General features: G+C 40.7%; 1 protein-coding gene across 7 annotated transcripts in view; it reads right to left on the bottom strand.

The window, feature by feature from the left end:
- MCTP2 (multiple C2 and transmembrane domain containing 2) overlaps positions 1 to 19,943 on the bottom strand; it is a 222,974-nt gene that overhangs the window by 162,900 nt on the left and 40,131 nt on the right. For 6 of the 7 annotated variants that reach the window (XM_008535761.2, XM_070618934.1, XM_008535767.2 and 3 more), the window contains exons 2-4: positions 13,593 to 14,131; positions 2,810 to 2,872; positions 1,488 to 1,596 (exon numbers count right to left, since the gene is read on the bottom strand). In XM_008535761.2, coding sequence (XP_008533983.1) covers positions 1,488 to 1,596; positions 2,810 to 2,872; positions 13,593 to 14,060 — 640 coding nt within the window. In that variant the 5' untranslated portion in view covers positions 14,061 to 14,131. Of the gene's footprint in view, positions 1 to 1,487; positions 1,597 to 2,809; positions 2,873 to 13,592; positions 14,132 to 15,330; positions 15,438 to 19,943 lie in introns of those variants that run through there. The other variant, XM_008535764.2, reaches the window with a different exon arrangement.

Genomic DNA, 19,943 nt, shown 5'->3' with positions numbered 1-19,943 from the left:
GAGAAATTGGCCAAGACCTGGAGAAAGACACAAAATTCTTTAGAATATAAAGGTCCTGCCTACTAAGTAAAATAAATGAGAAATATTGCAAAGGAAAAACAGACATGTTTGCCTACAATGAAATGTAAAACCTCTGAAGGCCAAAGGAGGCCATAAAAATGAGGGATAAGCAACAGACTAGGGGAAAAATATTTGCAACATACAATGAACAAATGTTAATGCTGAAAATTATTAAAAGTTACAAAAATTTAGAAGGAAAAGCTCAATTGAAAACTGGGGAAAGGATACAGAGAGAAATGCACAGAAGAGGAAATACAAGTGGCCACGTTCATCATGATCATAAGCCAGGAAACGCAGTTGACACTCAACCTTTGAGACAGTTGAAAACTAAGGAGTGACAGAAGTAACTATTCAACAGTGACAAGACGGGGAACACATAAACAGTGTAGGAGAGGGCATACTTTGTACATTTTGGAGGGCAATTTGCCAGTCTCTCTCAAATTTAAAAACATGCATGCCGTGGATCCCAGACTTGCATTTCTAGGTTCTGTCCTAGCCGCTAACAACGATTAACTCTTATTAAGTGCTAGAAGCCAGATGTAGTTTTAAAGCCCTTTATATAAGTTACTATACATCCTCCTAAGAGCCTATAAGGTAGGTTAATATGACTACCCTCATTTTACAGGTAAGGAAACTAAGTCACAGAGTCAAGGAGCATTTTGTAAATCAAACAGCAAGAAATGGAGAAGCCAAGATTGGAGCCCAGGCAGCCTGGCTCCACTGTCTGCTCTTAAACACATGCTATCTTTTTTCTAAGATATATTCTTATCTATATCCGAAGGAATACAGAGGATGTTCATTTATAGCATCATTTATACTGCTGAGAATGTAGGAACAAAACAGCTGTCATCAAGAGAGAAATAGATACCACTTCATACCACAGAATATTACGTAAAATTTAAAAGAAAGGCATGTTTACATAGAAAAGCATGATCACTCTTGAATATATTTTGGGAAGTAAAAAAAGCTTATAGCAGGATAACATGGACATTATAATATCATTTTAGTTCAAATATATATTTGTATGCATATATGTGTGTGTATGTACATGTATGCGTGTGTGTGTATAAAAGCACAGAAACAGGTAGAAAAGAACAAATCAATCACATACAAGGGACAGATGTTATCCTGAGGGAGGGGAGCCAGCGGGATTTTAGCACAGGAAGGAGGGGGGTTGAGAGGGCATTTCCATCTACGTGTATTATGCGATGAGGATGAGGATGGTTATTATGAATTTAATAGCAGAAAAGGACAGTAAGATTCAGTGTGTCTAAATATTTGCTGCAAATTCTTCAACACTTGGAGAGGACTAGATTTGAGCTCTGCAAACCACGCTGAGATGGATAAGACTGACTGACAATGTTGATACAAGGGGAGAGAGAAAGAGGCCTGCAGACCACAAACAGAATAGCAGAGCCCGGCCTTACCACAGCGATCTCGGATGACCAGGTTCCGGCCCTCCTTCAGGTGTATGGTGAGGAGGTAGGCGAAAGGGCTGGGCAGATTACTCAAGCCATCTCCAGCTTCCCCGAGAGTCTGCACGGATGGAGAAGTAAGTTAGTCAGTTGTCTTGGGCCCAAGGAACGGAGTTTCAGAAACAGTTCTTAATGTAAGGAAAAATAACTGGTTCACTACAATGGCAAATCCGCAGGTGTCATCTCCCACTCCCACTCACTTTGATGACTTGGTTACACTGCTCTGTGAACTTGTTCTTTCCTATTTCTCTCCAGTGGGAGGCTATCAGAATTCAGAGGCCATCATGGCAATATCTTCACAATATTAACTTTTCAAGAAGGATTAGATAAGCAGTATAAATAAAACGCATTCATCTTCTGCAGGATTCTTTATGCTATAACTCATGGTGGAGCACCAAGAGGGGAAATAGCATGCAGAAGTGCAGCTGTGGGGCTGGCTCCCAGGAACACATGTCCACAATTCCAAACTCACATATAACACATCTCCCTCTTCTCCTCCCCACTTCCCACCAGGCCCCATCACCTCTGGTACACCTCCTCTGCCTGTAATAAAAACATTTCAGCTCACAACCACTCAGCTGATCGCCCACTGAGCTGCACGTCCATCCCACACAGGTGTCCACAGGTGACTCACTTTGGCTCTATCTAGCTCTCTCCCACCTTTTGCATATTTTTCTTTCATTTCCTGGCCCCCTCCATTGGGGTCCCCTCCTCTTACCCTCACAGTCTCACCTCCTCCCAATGCAGTTCACCTCCCTTTCCAGGAATGGGTCAACTCTTAAGGGTCATAATATCAAATTTGTTTATCTTTGAATATTTATTAAATGAATCCAATTAAAGCTTTGACCTAGAGTTTTGCACCAGTTCAAATTTTTGTCTTTCCAAAGAGAAAGGACAAATAAGATAATTTATCGTCCACTTATTTGATATTCACTTAATCGATCCCATGGCTAAGTCACTCTCGACAGCCTTCTTTTGAGAGTTTCCCTGTCTACGTTTCAAAGCACTTCAAAAGGGCTTTGCCGCCTGTACTACCTCCCTCAATTTCATGGCTGCTCTGTATTTTTAGAAGAATCTATCCCACTCTGACAAATCAATAGGCACTGAATTCATCTTGTCCAGCTATAATTCACAAGTCCTGTCTTTGTAAGTGGATACAATTCAGCATCCTTTAGAAATGAAAGAGGCAAAGACATACAGATCCAAACATTTGATAAAGAAATAGTTACAATATTTACTTGAGCGTTTGTTTGTTTTTAAGGACTGTCACTCACAGATTGTTCTTCAAATTGTTGGGATGTCAGAGAAGCACTTAGATCCCCACTTCCACATAGATTCTGGAAATAAAAAGAAAAAAATCCTGCTTTAAAGAAGCAAAAGAATTGCAACCTACAAGGATATCCTTTATCAGGTCTTTCCCTTTGAATCTGCCATCTGCACACTTAGTGTCAGACATGTGGGCTGCCTTTCTGTGTGTGTGTCTAGTCTTCGCAATACAAGGAGTCCGTCTGGCTGCAGCCTCTGCCTTCTTAGTCATTGATCAGAGCATGGAGAAGGCCCATTTGGCTCTCCTGTTGGGATGTAGGCTTTCTCTCCTGCATCCTTTGTTCACCCAAGGTTTAATATTCGAGCAGCTTTGCTTGTAGCAAAGGAAGCCAGAGCAGCAGGGTCATCCGGTGAGGTCCCTCCCAGGGTGAGTCTGCCTGGCCCCCAGCCATCAGAGGGAAATGGCAGCTCAGGAACCAGAAAGGCCGGCGAGCTTATCAGTCAGGTAGGAAATGCTTTAAAACGTGATCTGAAAGAACCTTCTTCAAGCCATCCCTTCCTGAGTCTAGCAACTGTACACTTGCCAACCAAAAACTAGGAAATCCAAATTTCCTCATTAAAATATGCCTCAGAGACCCAGGAAACGATTCCACAGGGCAATGAAGCAAGCATCATTTAGTAGTTAGCAAGGGATACAGTAGACATCTCCTTTGTGACAGGCTTGATATGCACAAAGGAGGGACCCAGAGGAGCTCTGGGACTTTATGAAGGTTTCTGGACTAGATGTGAGTACGGCCACCTGCATGGAAAGGCAGAATGCAAGGGAGATGAGCAAACGGCCTCCTTGCATTTTGGGTATGTTCGTGTCTATGTGACACATTAGCTGGGGCTGATTATCTTGTGTAAAAAACAACAGATTTCTCCCTCCAAAGAAGGCTGGCTAACTCTGAAGTTATGGACAAATTTAGAGGTGGGCAGCAGCCCTGCAGAGATTGCTTAGATGACCATGAACCATTGCGGGTGGAGGTAGGGACCAGAAGCCCTGTGGTCCTTGGTCCTTCTCATCCACAGTAACCGTCAGGGAGGTCCTGGCACAATTCAGAGATCCTGCCTGGATGGCAGGCTGCCTTCCAAGACTCTCTTTGTCTCTCAGGTGGAACTTCAGGCAGTAACAGACCCAGGTTCCAGAGCAAGAGGGCAATTCTTTAGCCCCCAAGAGGGATGGTAAGGGCTGGAAACAGACAGAAGCGCTCTGGTCCATCCCCTCTGTACGCAGTGACATCAAGAAATGCTGCAACCAGGCAGAAATGAGCCCTGCTCACACATCAGCGTGGAGCCTCCCAAGCCCCCGCCATGAGGAGTGGAGGCCCTCTGGCCCTTCGCATCTGTGGTTCTCGCATCTGCATCTTCCTCCATCAGTCCCCAATCTAATGTCCCCTGACTGTGAATATTCTTCCACTCAGATTAATTCACACAGGATCATGGGTGATTTCACATCTCTAAGGGTCCCAGCACTTCAGTCACTAGAGCCCTCTGGCCCTGCAAGTACCACCACTGCCCAGCCAGGACAAGAGTCCTCTCAATGTGGGCTTGACCTGTTGGCAGACAGGAAAAGAGGCAGCAGCAGGCCCTTTCCTAAACCCCCTTCTGGTTCTGGGTGCCTCCTCTTTTGTCATTTGTAAAAAGACACCCAGGTGAGTTGGACAAGACCATCTGAAGACCACTTTATGACAACAATCAGAACCTTATTCAAGTCTCCCAATTTCGAAGATTTCTCCTCTTGCCTTTTACAGCACACGCTACTATTTCCTGAAAGCTCAGCAATTCCTCTTCTGCCTGATTTACAAAACCAAAACAGCCCAACCGCACCTTCACACGCAGAGTCAACAGGTAACACCTGCTCTGTGATCCTCGGCAGGCTGAACCCCCCTTAGTGTCTCCAGTTCATGAAATGAATCAGTGCTCCATTTAACCAACCTTGTTTGAAGGCAATTCCACAAAACTACTGGTGCTGGGATCAGAATATCTGTGTAAAGTGTGTGGTTATTAGCCGAGGACCATGGTGGTCGGGTGCCTTCCATTGTCAAACAGAAGAGTGGTGGGCTGGGGGCTGAAAAAGCACCACCTCTCAGACCAGCACACCATATACATTCCCCCAAGGTGGCCTCACCGGACTTAACGATAACGTTAATTAAGTGACAAAATTGGTCCACATCCCCACCATCAATTACACGCTATCAAAAATGAACACAGAGCTTTTATTCAAACACTCGGTAAGTCTTCCACTTACAACAATATGGAAATTAAATGTGAAGAACGACATTAATTCAATATTATGGCTGGTTTTACTCACAGAAAAGTCACAGAACTTAAAGTTATGGTTCCCACAGCCGCTGTAACTGTCACACACCATATATACACACCAAGGAAGGAAAGTGATCACCATAAAGAAGAACAGAAAAGCTACACAGGCACAGGAGGACCAAGTTACAGCCGTTGGGGGACACATAACTTTGAGTGTTCCCCTACACTCTGCATAGAGCCAAAGGAATTCACCACCAAGTAGAAGCTGCATTATTTTCACCATCTTTGTAAACCTAGTAACTACATCAATAAGTTTTTCATTAAAAAGAACATAATTCATGTTTTCCTCCTCAGGAATTCCTGGTATCCTGCTATCATTGGGAGATTTTCTTGATGTTCTCAACAAGCATAATTGAGCACTGGGGTTTTTTTTAAATTTTACTTTAAAGAAAATACACAGTAAAATTGACTTTTTGCATGTGTGTACAATGCTATGACTTTTTAACAGATGTATGTATTTGTGTATCCACTACCACAATCAGGACACAGAACAGTTCTATCACCTCAGCCCAAAAGTCTCCTTCACGCTATCCCACTGTGGTCAAATCATCCCCCAACCCATGGCAAACACTGACCTGTTTTCACCATATAGTTTCATCTTTTCCAGAATATCTTAGAAATGGAATCATACAGTATGAAATCTTTTGACACTGGTGTCTTTCACTCAGTACGATGCTTCTGAAATCTACTCAAGTTGCTGTCTGTATCAAGAGTTCATTCCTTTTTATTGCTGAATAGTATTCCATGTATGGGTGTACCACAGTTTGTTTATCCATTAAGCATTAGTTTTAACAATTTCAAACAATTTCCAAGAACATACTCAGGAAAGGACAAATAATTTTGAATACCATCAATGATGAAAAGTCTTCGTATGACAAAACTGCCTAATTGCATACAAACATTCAGAAATACAGCATTAACATCTGGGCATGAAAATTAGTAAGCGGTTAGTCATCTCTCACACAACTCTCACTGCCACCTTGCAGATAAGCAGTTTCTGCGTGTGTGTGTGTGTGTGTGTGTTTCACGACAGCAAATTTGCATTGATATTTCCATTCTACCTTGTTAAACTGAAATGTATGGGAAGGAAATACATCCTTTGCATTCTCTTTACATGAGAATCCCCAATCTGCAAGAATGCAAATTTATTAAAATTCAACAGGATATGGGAAGATATTAGAATAGATGGGTTGATTATTTAAGGACCGTAAGAGCAAGATATTGATGTAGATAAACAACATTTTCCTTTTGTGTACACGAAATGTGATCTTATACAATTACCAGCTCCCATGTGCCTGTCCAAAGGATCTCACCATGAAGAACACGCAGGAAGCTGAATTATAAACAATCCAAGCAATCACTGGATGTTTAAACTTCAGTGGAAGAAGACATAAACCCACACCCAGGAGAGCTAAATAAGAGTAAAAGGTTGGTTGAGAAGATCACTTATATAGTCTTTGAAAAATACTCTGTTAAAATATATGAGTATAGTAAATGATATTTATAATACATATTTGCTTCATGACTTAGCCCACATCTAGGTTGTCGAGAATATGAACACTTTGGATGATAGTAGTCATAAACACAAATACCTACAGGGCAAAGGAAGCAGCAAAATGAGCAAAGGAGGTCAGACGGCTAGACAGACCATTAAGCCATGCCTGGACGCAGTGATAGACTCAAGACCCATATGGCAATTCCAGGTCAAAACTGGAATGTCTGGTCAGAAAAATTCAGGTCGACCAGATGGCTGAGTCTACTCACATTCAGTCTTTACACACCTTTTTGGGAGGTTATTGATCATACAACAAAGGTATACATATTTAGTTTTCCCCCACCCCTAAGGTTGTTCTCTAAAAGTGGTTACCCTAGAATATTGTCTAATATACAAAATATAAGCCACATGTATGTGTAAGTGCACGTGTGCATATACCCTACTCAATCACAGTGGGAGATGAAGCTCTGGAGTCAGCAAGACCTGGATTCAAATTCCACTTCTATTACTTCCTAGTTTTGTGTCCTTGAAAAATTTACTTAAAATTCAAGACATGGGAACATCTCTAAAAGGGGCAAAAAAAGATACTTACCTTGCAGGTTGTTAGGAGAAAAGAAGATGTCAAAGTCCACGAAGGACCCTAGGACATGGCTGACATGCCCATCTCGCTAACACCATTATGCTGAGCAATGATTTTTGAGATAAAACAAAAACAGTAAAGAATACATACGTAATGGAAGTGAAAAGAAACAGATGTACTTGTCTAATTTTGCAAACTGTAAGCTGTTTTCTTTCCTACAAAAGCGGTTTGTCATTTTGCTTCTCTGTGGTCACTAAACTGAAGTTTTGTGGTTGCCAAGCAGAGTTTCTGGAAATATCCAAATAGGGTACTTCTCTAAATTACTCAACTCATCCACATGAGCGAGCACCAAAGCTAGTTGTTTAAAACTCCAACTGCCAAATGAAATGTCAGTTGTACCCCATTCTGGGATTATGTGGATGATGGGGAGTGATAATCCTTGTATTCAGGATTATTAGTTACTGACCATGATGATAAGCCCATTCGATCACCATAGTTATCCCTGTGATTAAAAGGGATCAGTGGACACAGAAAAATAAGTGTCTTCCTTTGATGATCAGCTTTTTAAACCCCCAGCTCTGAGTTCTCCCACGGCGCAGGACTGCATTTCCAAACTCACTGTACACATAGTTTCGTGCACAAGTTTTGGATTTAGGCAGTCCTGGATTTAGACCCTGGCTCGGACACTTACTAGCTGGATGACATTAGGCAAGTCATTAAACCTCAGCCGGCTACTTCATTCTGAAGAACATAATAAAACTAACAACACTAACAGATACAATCATAATCATCACAGTGAGTCCTTGTTAGGTACTTGTGACTGCCAGATACTAAGCTAAGAGCTTTCTGTTTTTCTAGCCTCATGGATGTAAAACCTAACTACTCAGCTTTTCTCTCCACCTATCTGAATCATATTCTCAAAACGCATCCTCTCCAGCCTTTCCTGACCTTCTACTCAGAGCGACCACCCTCCCTCTCACCTCAACCAGTTGTCTAACACTGACTAGACAGTGCCTCGTATTATTGGTCATTTTTTCCAGTATCTGGGTCTCATCTCAATTCTGTCCTCAATGCAGGGGACAGGAACCAGAGGTGACTGTCTGTATTGACTAAATACTTAACCGATTTTACAAAGCGTGAGAGAGGACCATGTGAAATAACTACAGGGGGGATGCTGCCTGGGGAAGAGAGTGAGAAGAAACAGCAAGGTAAGAAAGAAAGAAGATAAAATAAGGTGCTCTCACTCTGAATCTCCTTAACTTTAGCTTCTGCACATTTAAACTGACATTTGGGAAGTCCTCTAGAGTTCACCCTACCTACCCAGGGCCTCCACATATCACCCCTTTCCCCAACCCAAGTGACTTTCTTAGGGCCCCCACAGCACCTAGCACTGAGTGGTCTGTGGCTTGAAAGTTAACTGCAGAGACAACATGAATCAGTATATTTCACATAAGCAAGGTTTGCAGAAAGGCTGGGAGAAGAAGAAGAAGACATCATCTCTACTCTTCAGGAGCTTCCAATCTAACAAGAGCCTGACTTCTAAACAACTAACTAAATACAGTCATGCAGCGCATAAGGATGTCTCAGTCGACAACAGACCACATATATGATGGTGGTCTCATAAGATTAGTACCATATAGCTAGATGTCTAGTAGGCTACATCATCTAGGTTTGTATAAGTACACTCAATGATGTTCGCACAATGACAAAGTCATCTGACCATGCGTTTCTCAGAACATCTCCCCGTCGTTAAGCAACAGATGACTGTACAAGGTGGCAGTGGTGTTCGGCAGTAGTGTAATGTGCCCTTGCCACCTCTCAAGTCCCAAGTCTGAGTAACGAGAGCAATGAAAATGAAACTTTAAGACCACCTTTCATTCAGCAGAGGCCAGACATACAAAGTCACCTAAAGGAGACAACCTGGCTGTTGGGCAACCGTGATAGGATATTAGTCTGACTGAAAGTGGTAATATAACTAAGAACATCATGTGTCAACCTAAAAAAGAAAGAGGTCATACAAGGAAGCTTAGGTAAAGGTTTGGACCTGCCCTTGAACCCTACAGAGGGAAGAGAGAACCTGTGCCACAAGACTTTAAGAATCCTGGCTTCATTGGCGAGGCAGGTTGGCATGTGGAGATGGAAAGTAGGAGGCCCTGGCAAACAAAGTTTGAGTGTGTCCAGTTCTCATTTGCAGCTCAATCCCTATTGTGAGATGGATGGCACGACAGATGCCATTTGGTGTGGAACCTATCTATTCTCGTGGTGATTCCCACTCACCAAGCAATCTCCTGATTCTAAGTGACTTCTCACATAGGCTGACTTTGGTGAGGAAATGAAGGTAACATACATTCTCCAAGTATAATAAGTTACAAAAAGGCCCTGAAAGAATAATTTCTCCTAAGAAGTTAACGAAGTAGGTGTTAATTATGAGTTGACTTCCAAAGTATCTTGAAAACAATGAAAGACTCCGCTGTTTATATCAAAATGAACATTAGGGTCTACATAGTATTTAATTGTCATTGCAAATTAGTTGTGACTGTCATTTGTAGCTAGTCTCATTATCGTCTGGTTGTCACGAGAAGTTCGCAGAGCAGATGGTCCCTGGACAGTATATATAGGTCTTGGAGCCTGGTGACCTTCTCAGGGTCTTACCCAGTGACACTCTTGCCCAGTACCCATTTGCCTGCCCCACTTTCTCTCCTCTATCTGTTCAAATCCCTTTCTCACTACAGATTTCCACAGAAAGCAGAATGACATTAATGCTCGGTAATAGTAAAAGTGGCACGCTGTGCAAACGAAGGCAGGGTGAGCATATTAATTGTAGAGCTGAGAAAAGCACCACAAAGAAGGAATATTTTAGCTGGGCCTTGAAGGGTGAGAGGATTTCAGTGAGAGAAGAATGAGGTATGTAAGGGAGGAGGAGAGCGATGGGAAATGGATAAATGAAGACTTCATAGAATGTGAAAAGCAAGGAGAGTAAAACAGTCTAACATTCTTCACAGGTTTTTCGCTTGAGCAACTAGGTGAATAATGGCAATGTTGCCGAGAAATGATGGTCTGGATATGTGAGGGCACTTCAGAGAGACAGGGAATTCTGCCAAGAAAGTTGAGACCGAGTTTCTGTGGGTGCGATATGAATCCGGGGCTTAAGAGAGAGAGTCTGGAGAACCCTCTTCCACCACCGTCTCCTTTATTCTAAACCTACTTCCTCCCATTTTGGTTTCATAGCCTGCTTGAGCACCTGCATTGAGACTATTCTAGCCTCCACCTGGCCTCCACATTCTCTGATTCTTTCTTCCTCTTTCCTTATCCTCAACTTTCTTCTTTGCCTCATCAGTCTATTTCCTCATAACTATAAGCCAACACTTTACTTCCTTTGCTCACACTGGCAGGATTGGAAAGTGACTGTAGAATATTTAGACAAGTTAGAGATTAGGGCTCCTATCCCACTGCTGCAGCTCAGCCTGGAACCAAGTCAGCACTGGGCATAAAACAGGTGAACCCCAGTGGGGCCTCAGACCAGACGGAGAGCTACAAACAAAGTAACTTACACCAAGGATACTGCGCAAACACCTGACTGTCCTTGTTGTATGCTGGGCTTGTCACATGTCAACCCCTTCCTTCCTCCTCATTTCTTCCCCTATGCCATGAAAGCGAGAGAAGGCATTTCACAGTTTATTAGGAAGAAACAAATGGACCAGACCTGAGATACGACTAACCAACTCCAAAACTCACAGATGTAGTGAATTCAGCCAGGACTCCCATCTTCATTTTAAAAAAGACAGAGACAATAAATTCAGATGTAAAATTCGTATTAGACTTGAGCTGAAAAGCCTACACCTGCCTAAATCTATTTTCTATTAATATCACATAAAAAGAGATTTATAGTATGATGGGGTTTTTTCCCAAAAAAACAAATGCTGCCTTTAATTTAATCATAAACTAAAGAAGAGAACTCACAATAAAGACATTAACAAAAACTCCATTAACCTGAAAGCATACACTGCTCTCAGTGATTTCTGTATTAAATAAATATTGACTGAGCACATACTATCTGTCAGGCATCGAGCTAGGCCCTGAGAAAACAAAGACAAATTAGACAGGATGCCCCCAGCCAGGCCCAGCCCCCAAATTAACATAGCCTAGTAGGGAAGACAGCAAGGGAGTGCTAATTTCTGTACCATGTGATAAACTAGATCCTCAGGGAATGGGAGGGGCCCACCCAATACAGACCCTGCCACTCAAGACAACTTGGAGTCGGAGGAGGAGGAGAAGGAGGCAGGGTTAGGTAGAACAATGCACTTGACCACAAATGCTCCTACAGGCCTGATTAGCTGCAGCCCAGACCCTCCATTCTCTGCAAACAGACCACCAAGCAGATAAGTGGTACTCAGGTGGCAGTGAAAGAATCAGTCTCAGTCTCTATCTTGTACTTCCTAGGGCAGGGAAAGAGAAGCAGAAGGTTCTTTTTCAAGAACGAAGATTTTTTTTAAAAAAATGGCTGAGTTAAAAGAGAAAATCAAATTACCCGGAATAACCTATTCTTAAAGGTCTGTGTATTCCAGGCTTTTCTGCACTTAGCCCAGAGAAGAGAAAATAACCACTCCCAACCCTCCATCTGTCAACCATCCATCCACTGTCACTCACCAGCCCCTCAGCACAGCCCACATATGTCACGCCAGGAAGCTCCCCAAGCCTCTGTTCCATGCAGAGCAAAATGCTCACCACCTCCGACTGCCCCCATCCACACACAGACTCATGTTCACCATATTTCCTCACCTGTCAAATCCTACTTATCCTCTGTGCTAGCTTGGGGATTGTCTCATACATGACATGCCCCTGGTCCCCACACACTGGTCTCCTCCAACCAGGAGATAAGGCTTGGATGTTTTGCACAGACCATCCTGTTACCTGTCTGCCTCTTGTGCTATACTTAGTGCTCTGCAAGGTGCCCCCCAATAAATTCTAACTTAGGGCTGGTTAACTGTCTTATCCATCTCTAATACCAATAGTAACATTTACGGTGCCTGAGTTAGAGAAGGCATTCAAATTTCTATATTCATCAAAGTCTGCTGAAATGCTAAAATAGTTAAACAGCACTAACTTAAAAAAAATTCTTCTAATTTGAAATTGTTAGCATATCAAAGCCAAAAAGCCCACCCGTTTTCTTCTGGGCAGTAAATAAGTGACAAGAAAATAAAGATAACTTCAGTATATAATTCAACGTGTTACCTCCTTCAAGCTGAACTAGTTGAATAATTTACTTAACTTATATTTTTATTAGTGAAAACATATTTCAAATTTATAAATAACAGTAAAAATCATAAAGTTGTTACAATGAGGATTTCATAAATGTTAATGGTAATGAAAAAAAATAGTAAAGTCATTTAAAGAATCTGACCACAGCATCCCCTGAACATGTACCATACCATTCCCCAACGAAACTGAAATATATGGCATAATTAATAGGCTTTGATTCTAAAAGTAAAATCAAAAATCCCAGTTGAATAACTGGTTTTCTATGCAATTATAACACTAACCTGGAATATAGAAAAATTAACCCCTTACCACAATATTGTGACCTACTTCAGTGTTATTAATGGAAGAATTTAAAAAGAATCTGATTAAATTGATCATCCAAATCATGATTTAACAATCTGGTGATTGAATTTAAATGAAACTCTTCCTAGAAATATAAGCTTTGTCTCATAATTATGTTTGCCTGTCTGATCTTATTGAAATACCAAAGTTTTGTAAAAGTCACTGAATTGATAGGAATTTGTTTCCTTTAGTTTTTGACCCTTTTTTTTAAGAGAATGCAAATGAAGTTCCCGCAGATAAGTGTGCACAAGTGTGTATATGTATACAAGTGCACACATGCACACACGTGAAATAGGAGGAAATTCAAATGCTCTGGCAGTCAAAGGGAGAAATCCATTCATCCATTTCTTAGGAATATTAGTATGCATTTTTGTCTATGGTAGGACTAGGCAATGGTGTAGAGAGAAAAATACAGAAAGAGAGAGAGACACACACTTAAGCAAAAAGATGCAAAGTTACGCTTTTAATTTCTTTGCCAGGAGATGGAAAAAGGAAAACTCATCCAATAGGGCTTTTAATGACTTCAAATGTCCGAGAAAGTTATTTGTATAGAGGTCAACCCTAAATCTAATGGGAACAGTGGGTACAATCAATATTGCCTTAATTTAAATTCTTATAAATGACATTCTCTCCATCCAAGCTAACCACAAAAATAACTCCTAACCAAATTTTCCAAGGGCACTGAATGCACTTAAAAAGAAGAAAAAAAGACCAAAAAAACCCCCAGGAAGGCGCCCAGCCCCGGTCTCACCTCTGGCTCTTCCAGGGCATCCTCCCCGAGGGGAGTTTTCTGGAGCAGATCAAAGATGCCATTGCTGGAAGCGCTCCTGTCCTCGGCGGGAGAGGCGTAGGTCTCCTCGGAATCCGTTTCCACCACGTGGAGGTGGCCTGCTTCTTCCTGGCTCCAATCCAATTCCTCTTCAGACTGTTTCAAGGAGCCACCGCTAGTCTTGGGACAGATGCCTGCAGTTGACAGGCTGCTGGGCACTGAGGTATAGGACGACTGGGGCCCGGAGTACGGCCGACCCTCCGGGGCCAAGGCCTCAGCCTCCAAGAGGTCAGGGACGGAGATGCTGAGGCGGCGATCCAGGTCATGCCTTGCCCTTACGTCGAGGGGTTTGTTTGCGTTCTTTTTCACCTTCTTCTTGCTCAAGTTGATTAGCAAAGGCCTGGTCCGCTGTTTTAATGAGCCCCAGACAGACGGTTTGTCCAGATCCATGGCCGCATGAAGGAACCAAGAAGTCACTCCCGAAAAGAGTGTGTCTGTACTAAAGACAACTGCAGTGACTCCTAGAAAACAGAAAAAAGGGAGAGAGAACATGAAACTTCTCTGGTGGTAGGGCACTTCACAGTGAACAAGATTGAAACAGTGGATTGGTAATGTCTACAAATGTTGGGGAAATCATCTTCAAGGAACTGAATTTTTAAGATTTTTATCACAGTAGTTATAGAAAAGTTAAAGCAATGAACGAAAATATGAGGTTGACACAAAAAAATGCTTCACAGGAAGACCGCTTTCTGTGCCTGGCTTATTTCACTCAGCATAATGTCCTCAAGCTTCGTCTATGTTGTTGCAAATGGCAGGATTTCCTTCTTCTGATGGCTACATAATATTCCATTATATATGTACCACATTTTCTTTAGCCATTCACCCCTCAACAGTCACTTAGGTTGTTTCTATATCTTGGCGACAGTGAAGAATGTTGCAATGAACAAGGGAGTGAAGAAATCTCTTCAAAATGTGGATCTCACATCCTCTGGATGTATCCAGACATGAGATTGCTGGTTCTCACATGGCAGTTCTAGCTTTAAGTTTTTGAGGAAACTCCAAACTGACTTCCATAATGACTATAGCAATTTACATTCCCACCAGCAGTGTACAAGGGTTACCTATAATCCACATCCTCATTAACACGTTACGTCTTGTCTGTTTTATAACAACCATGTGTATTTGAAATTATAGATCTTATGTGTTCTTACCACACACATAAAAACATAACAACTATGTGAGGTGATGGATGTGTTAATTAGCTTGTGGAGGTAATCATTTTACAATGTATACGTATATTAAATCATCATGTTGTACACCTTAAATGCATATAATTTTTATTTTTCAATTATACCTCAATAAAGTGTGGGCAAAAATTTATAAAAAGAAAAAAAAAGACTATTTTCTTATTTCCTCTCCAGAGAAACCAGAGCTGGAGACATTTATTAGAACAATAATAGCATCTTTCAGCAGTATGATCAAGGGGGTGCTTTTGTATGTCTCTAAGCCAAGGGTAGGCAGTTTCTGTATGAGGCCAATTAGCAAATATTTTAGACTTTGTGAACTGGATGGTGTATCATGATTACTCAACTCTGCTGTTGTGGCACCAAAGGAGACACAGACAACACCCAAATAAAAGAGTGTGACCATATTCCAATAAGACTTTATTTACAAAAATGGGCAACAGACAGAAGTTTGCCAATGCTTGCTTTAAACTTACCATCTTCCTTTCCAGAGTTAAGGGTGCATTTTGAAGGACAAACACAGGCTTACATCAACTAGAATTCCGTCTAATATCCTTAAAATTTATATTAAAATAAAGGTACCTAGAGAGAAAATCATTTATAAAAGTGAGAGGTCTGCCCATATCCCAATGTACCAGGTCAGAAGAACTGACAAAACATCTGGTAAAGCAAAACGTAGGAAAAGCAAGCTTCCACGCTTCCACTTGAGACTGTAAGATTGAGACGAAGCATCTCCCACAAACTGCTGGGGGTGACTGACAGGAATATCTCACAAATAAAAATGTAATAACAGAGTAATGATAAATGCAGTGCAGAGAAAGAGGTAATTTGAGACACAAAGGTTGTACTCTCTAGGGAAAAATCAAAATCAAATCTGGAGAAATAACCCTGAGTCAAGTGCCTCATAATGAATCCTTCCAATACGACAAAGAACAGTGCTGTCAGGTCACTCTGACCTGGCCTGTACTTACTTTGCCACATTTGCTGAGGAAAAAAGAGGCCATGAGCCACAACAAACATGTTTTCTAAAATCAAGGACTCCAAGCATTTGTACCCAGCCCTATCTTACTCCAGGACAGGACAGTCTTTGGGAAGTCAATGCCTTTTGAAGGTCAGGACTATGTGACTCCACAACCCTTGCCTGATGACCACCAGCATCTGAGGATGAACTATTCTCAGTTCCTATGATGAATTCAAGTATCTTTAGTAGGCAATACAGAGATGAAGTCCCTGAGTTCTCCTGACAGTCTCCATGGTTTGGAATTCTGATTTGCTATGTCCTACTTAGATGTACGATCAGGGGCAACCCATCACACTATGCCTCAATTTTCTTACCTATCCAATACGGACTATATTACCCAGTTTACAGACAAAATGAGATAAAGTGTAAGGCACAGTATTGATACAGAGGAAGTATTCAGTCAAGAAAAGCTACTTTTTATTATTGATATGGTTGTCATAATCCCCAATTTTGATATCTTAGTCAAGTTTCTTAAGAGCTCTGAATTTCATTATTACTTCCATTTTACAGATGAATTTAACATAACTACCTCACAGGGCTCTTGTGAGGATTGAATGAATTAGTCCATCTGAAGTTCTTAGAATAGCATTCAGCACAGCATAAAATTTTAATACAACGTTAGCTAGTTGTTAAATTATTATCATTTCACTTATTTCATATTGGTTCATTCTGGCTTTAAATTTTAAAATATTTTACAACTTTTTGCTCCTTTTAAAAATGTTATTCTAAATAAAAACTTGTATTTCACATTAGCAACACATAAATGCATTATTTAATTCACATCTTATAGCTTAACTTGTAAATATGCTAAAAAGAATTGTTTCTATAATCTTTTAGAAATATTTCGAGTCAACTAGCATTTAATGACGTTTTATATAAATATCTATTAGGTCTAGTTGGTTGATGGTTCAGTTCTACACTCTTGCTGATTTTCTGTCTACTACTTGTATTAGCTAGAGGGGTGTTGGATTTTTTAACTATAATTGTGAATTTGCCTAGTTCTCCTTTCAGTTCTGTCAGTTTTTGTTTCTTTATTTTGAAGTCTGTTGTTATTTGTATACATGTTTACAACTGTTACACCTTCTCACTGTTTAAATCCAATCTGACAATCTCTAGCTTTTAGTTGGTTTGTTTAGACCATTTACATTTAATGTAATAAATGATATGTTTGTATTTAGGTCTGCCATTTTATTTTTTTCTTATCTGTTTCCCCTTCCCTGCATTTTTAGGGGTTATTTGAACGTTTTTGAGTGTTTCATGTTAATTTATCAATGGTGATTTTGACTATGTCTCTTTGTATAAGATTTTAGTGGTTGCTATAGGAGTTACAACAGGCATAGTTAACCTCTAACACTCTACTTAGAACTAATAATTTAGCACTTCATTTGGAATAGGGAAAACATATCACATGCATTTGTTTTCCATTGCTGCCCTAACAAAAACCCACAAACCTAGTTGCTTAACAAGATATATTTATTATCTTTCAGTTCAGAAGGTCAGAAGTCCAAGACACATCTGATCAGGCTGAAATCAAGGTGTTGACAAGGCTGCACTATTTCCTGGAGGTTCTAGAGGATAATATCTTTCTTGGTCATTCCAGACCAAGAGATTCCCATTTTCTTGCTGGCTGTCAGCTGAGGGCCTTTTGCAACTTCTAGAGGCTGCCCACATTTCTTGGCCCTCTTCTTCATCTTTAAAGCCAACAGCAGCCAGGAAAGTCCTTCTCAACACTACATCCTTCTGATCCATTCTTCTGCCTTTCCTCTTCCACTTTTAAGGACTCATGTGATTTGGCTTAGCCAACCAGGATAATACAGGATATTCTCACTATCTCAAGGTCTACAGTCTTAATCCCATCTGCAAAGTCCTTTTCGCCATTTAATGTAACATATTCTCAGGATCTAGGGATGAGGATATAGATATCTGCAGGGAACAGGGAGGAGATTATTCTGCCTACCAAACCACCATACAGGTCCCTTCAGTCTCTCCCTTTATAAGTTGTCTTATATACTACATCTAAATACACTGAAAATTCCCATCAGACAATGTTTTACTTTATTTCAATCAGGAAACATATTTTAAATAATTCAAGAGGAGAAGAAGAGTCTATTATATTTACCATTTCCTCTATTATTGATATTCTAAATTTCCTTCTGGTATCATGTTCCACCTGTCTAAGGAATTTCCTTAACTAGTTATTTTATAGTAGGTCTGCTGACTCCAGATTCTCTTGGTTTTCCCTCATCTCAAAAGGTCTTCAGCACTTTAAAAATAGTGTGCCATTTCCTTCTGGCCTCCATGGTTTCTGATAAGAAATCTTAGTCATTTGAATCACTGTTCTCCTATAGATAAGGTGTCACTTTCCTCTGACTGCTTTCAAGATTTTGCCTTTGCCCTTAGTTTGCAGCATTTATGATATGCCTGTGTGTATATTTCTTTGGGTTTATCTTGTTTGGAGGTAGCTTAGCTTCTTGAATCTGTAGGTTTGTGTCTTTTGCCAAACTTAGAAAGCTTGCAACCATTATTTATTGGAATACTTCTTTAGCCACATTCTTTTTCTCCTTTCCTTCTTGGACTCCAGTGATACAAACATTGTGCCTTTTGTTATTGTCCAACAGACCCAGGGTCTCTGTTCAATATAGTTTCAATCTTTTTCCTCTCCTTTGTTCACATTGGATAACTTCTACTGATTTATTTTCAGGTCTACTGATTTATTTTCAGGTCTACTGATTTATTTTCAGGTCTATTGATTTATTTTCAGGTTTACTGATTCCTCGGTTATCTCCATTCTGTTATTAAATCAATAGAGTGAGATATTTTTTGTCTTTTTTTTTCTCGAAGGGGGAGGGTGAGGTGGAAAGGTTACTGTATTTTTCAGTTCTAGAATTTCCATTTGATTCTACTTCCTATCTCCTATTTCTTTACTGATACTCTCTATCATAACTTTCACTTCAGGATTCACGATTATTCATTTGTGTCATTTTATAATAGCTGCTTTATAGTTCCATTGTCATCTGTTGATTGTCTTTTTCCATGTGATTTGAGATTTTTTGTAGTTCTTCATATGCCAACATAAATTGTATCCTGAACAACTTGTTCTTACAAAATCCTATGCCTTATTTAAATCTATGGAGAATGTTATTATCGTTTTACCAGGCACTTGAATTGGTAAGCTTCCAGTCATAAATCCCAACCCACGGTCTGTGGGCTATGGTTCCAATGTAAGTTCTGTTTTCAAATGCTATAAAGGGCCATTCAGATTTGCCCTGGGTGCACACCACGTGGAGGTCAGTCTGGGACTTGGGTGGATTTCTATTCATTAACTCCATTCTCAAAGTTGTTGGTATGCTAATAAGGGGCAGATTCATGCATGTGCAGGTTGTGATGAGTTCAGGAATTCACAATGTTTTGGGGCGATTTCCCAAGCTCCTCCTTCTCAGTTGTCTACCCTGATCTTTCCTGGTACACTGGAACCCCCTTTTCAGTCCTCCAATCAGAAATAATCCACTTCTATGATGGTACCAGAGTAATGAGAGGATTGAGAGAGTTTAAAAAAAAAAAGAAACAGAAAGAAAGAAAGTAATGGTTTAACCCTGCCACAAAGAACTACAGATTCACCAAATAGAAAAAAGTTTCCCCTAATTCAATGTTTTGGCTCCTGCTGTTTCCCAAAGCCAGATGCTTTTGCTGCTACTGCCTTTGCTACAAGATTGCCAGGGAGCTTGGGCATAACAAAACAGAGAAAAAGGAGACAAAAAGATAGGGGATTTCTCCCTTTTCTCTGAGCTTTAGGGCTTCCTTCTTCTGTTCCTTGAGCCAGAACTAGATGGTGTATCTTGGATCTCTGACAGTGTCCAATATTGACTTCTAGATTTGGGGCGGCATTGAATTCAGGCAGGGGGATAAGCAAAGGGGAAAAAAAGGGTAAATTTGCCTCCGTTTCAGTGGTATTTCAATTCTGATGTTCTTCTCTAATCTACATGCTGATATCAACTTTTCAGAGATGTCGACTAGCCTTACCAGGCATTCTATCCAGGTTTCATATTGTGTTCGATGGGGAAAAAAAAG

This window comes from Equus przewalskii, chromosome 1, assembly GCF_037783145.1.
Source record: "Equus przewalskii isolate Varuska chromosome 1, EquPr2, whole genome shotgun sequence".
Taxonomy (NCBI): domain Eukaryota; kingdom Metazoa; phylum Chordata; class Mammalia; order Perissodactyla; family Equidae; genus Equus; species Equus przewalskii.
This window is presented reverse-complemented; position numbering and strand designations above follow the sequence as displayed.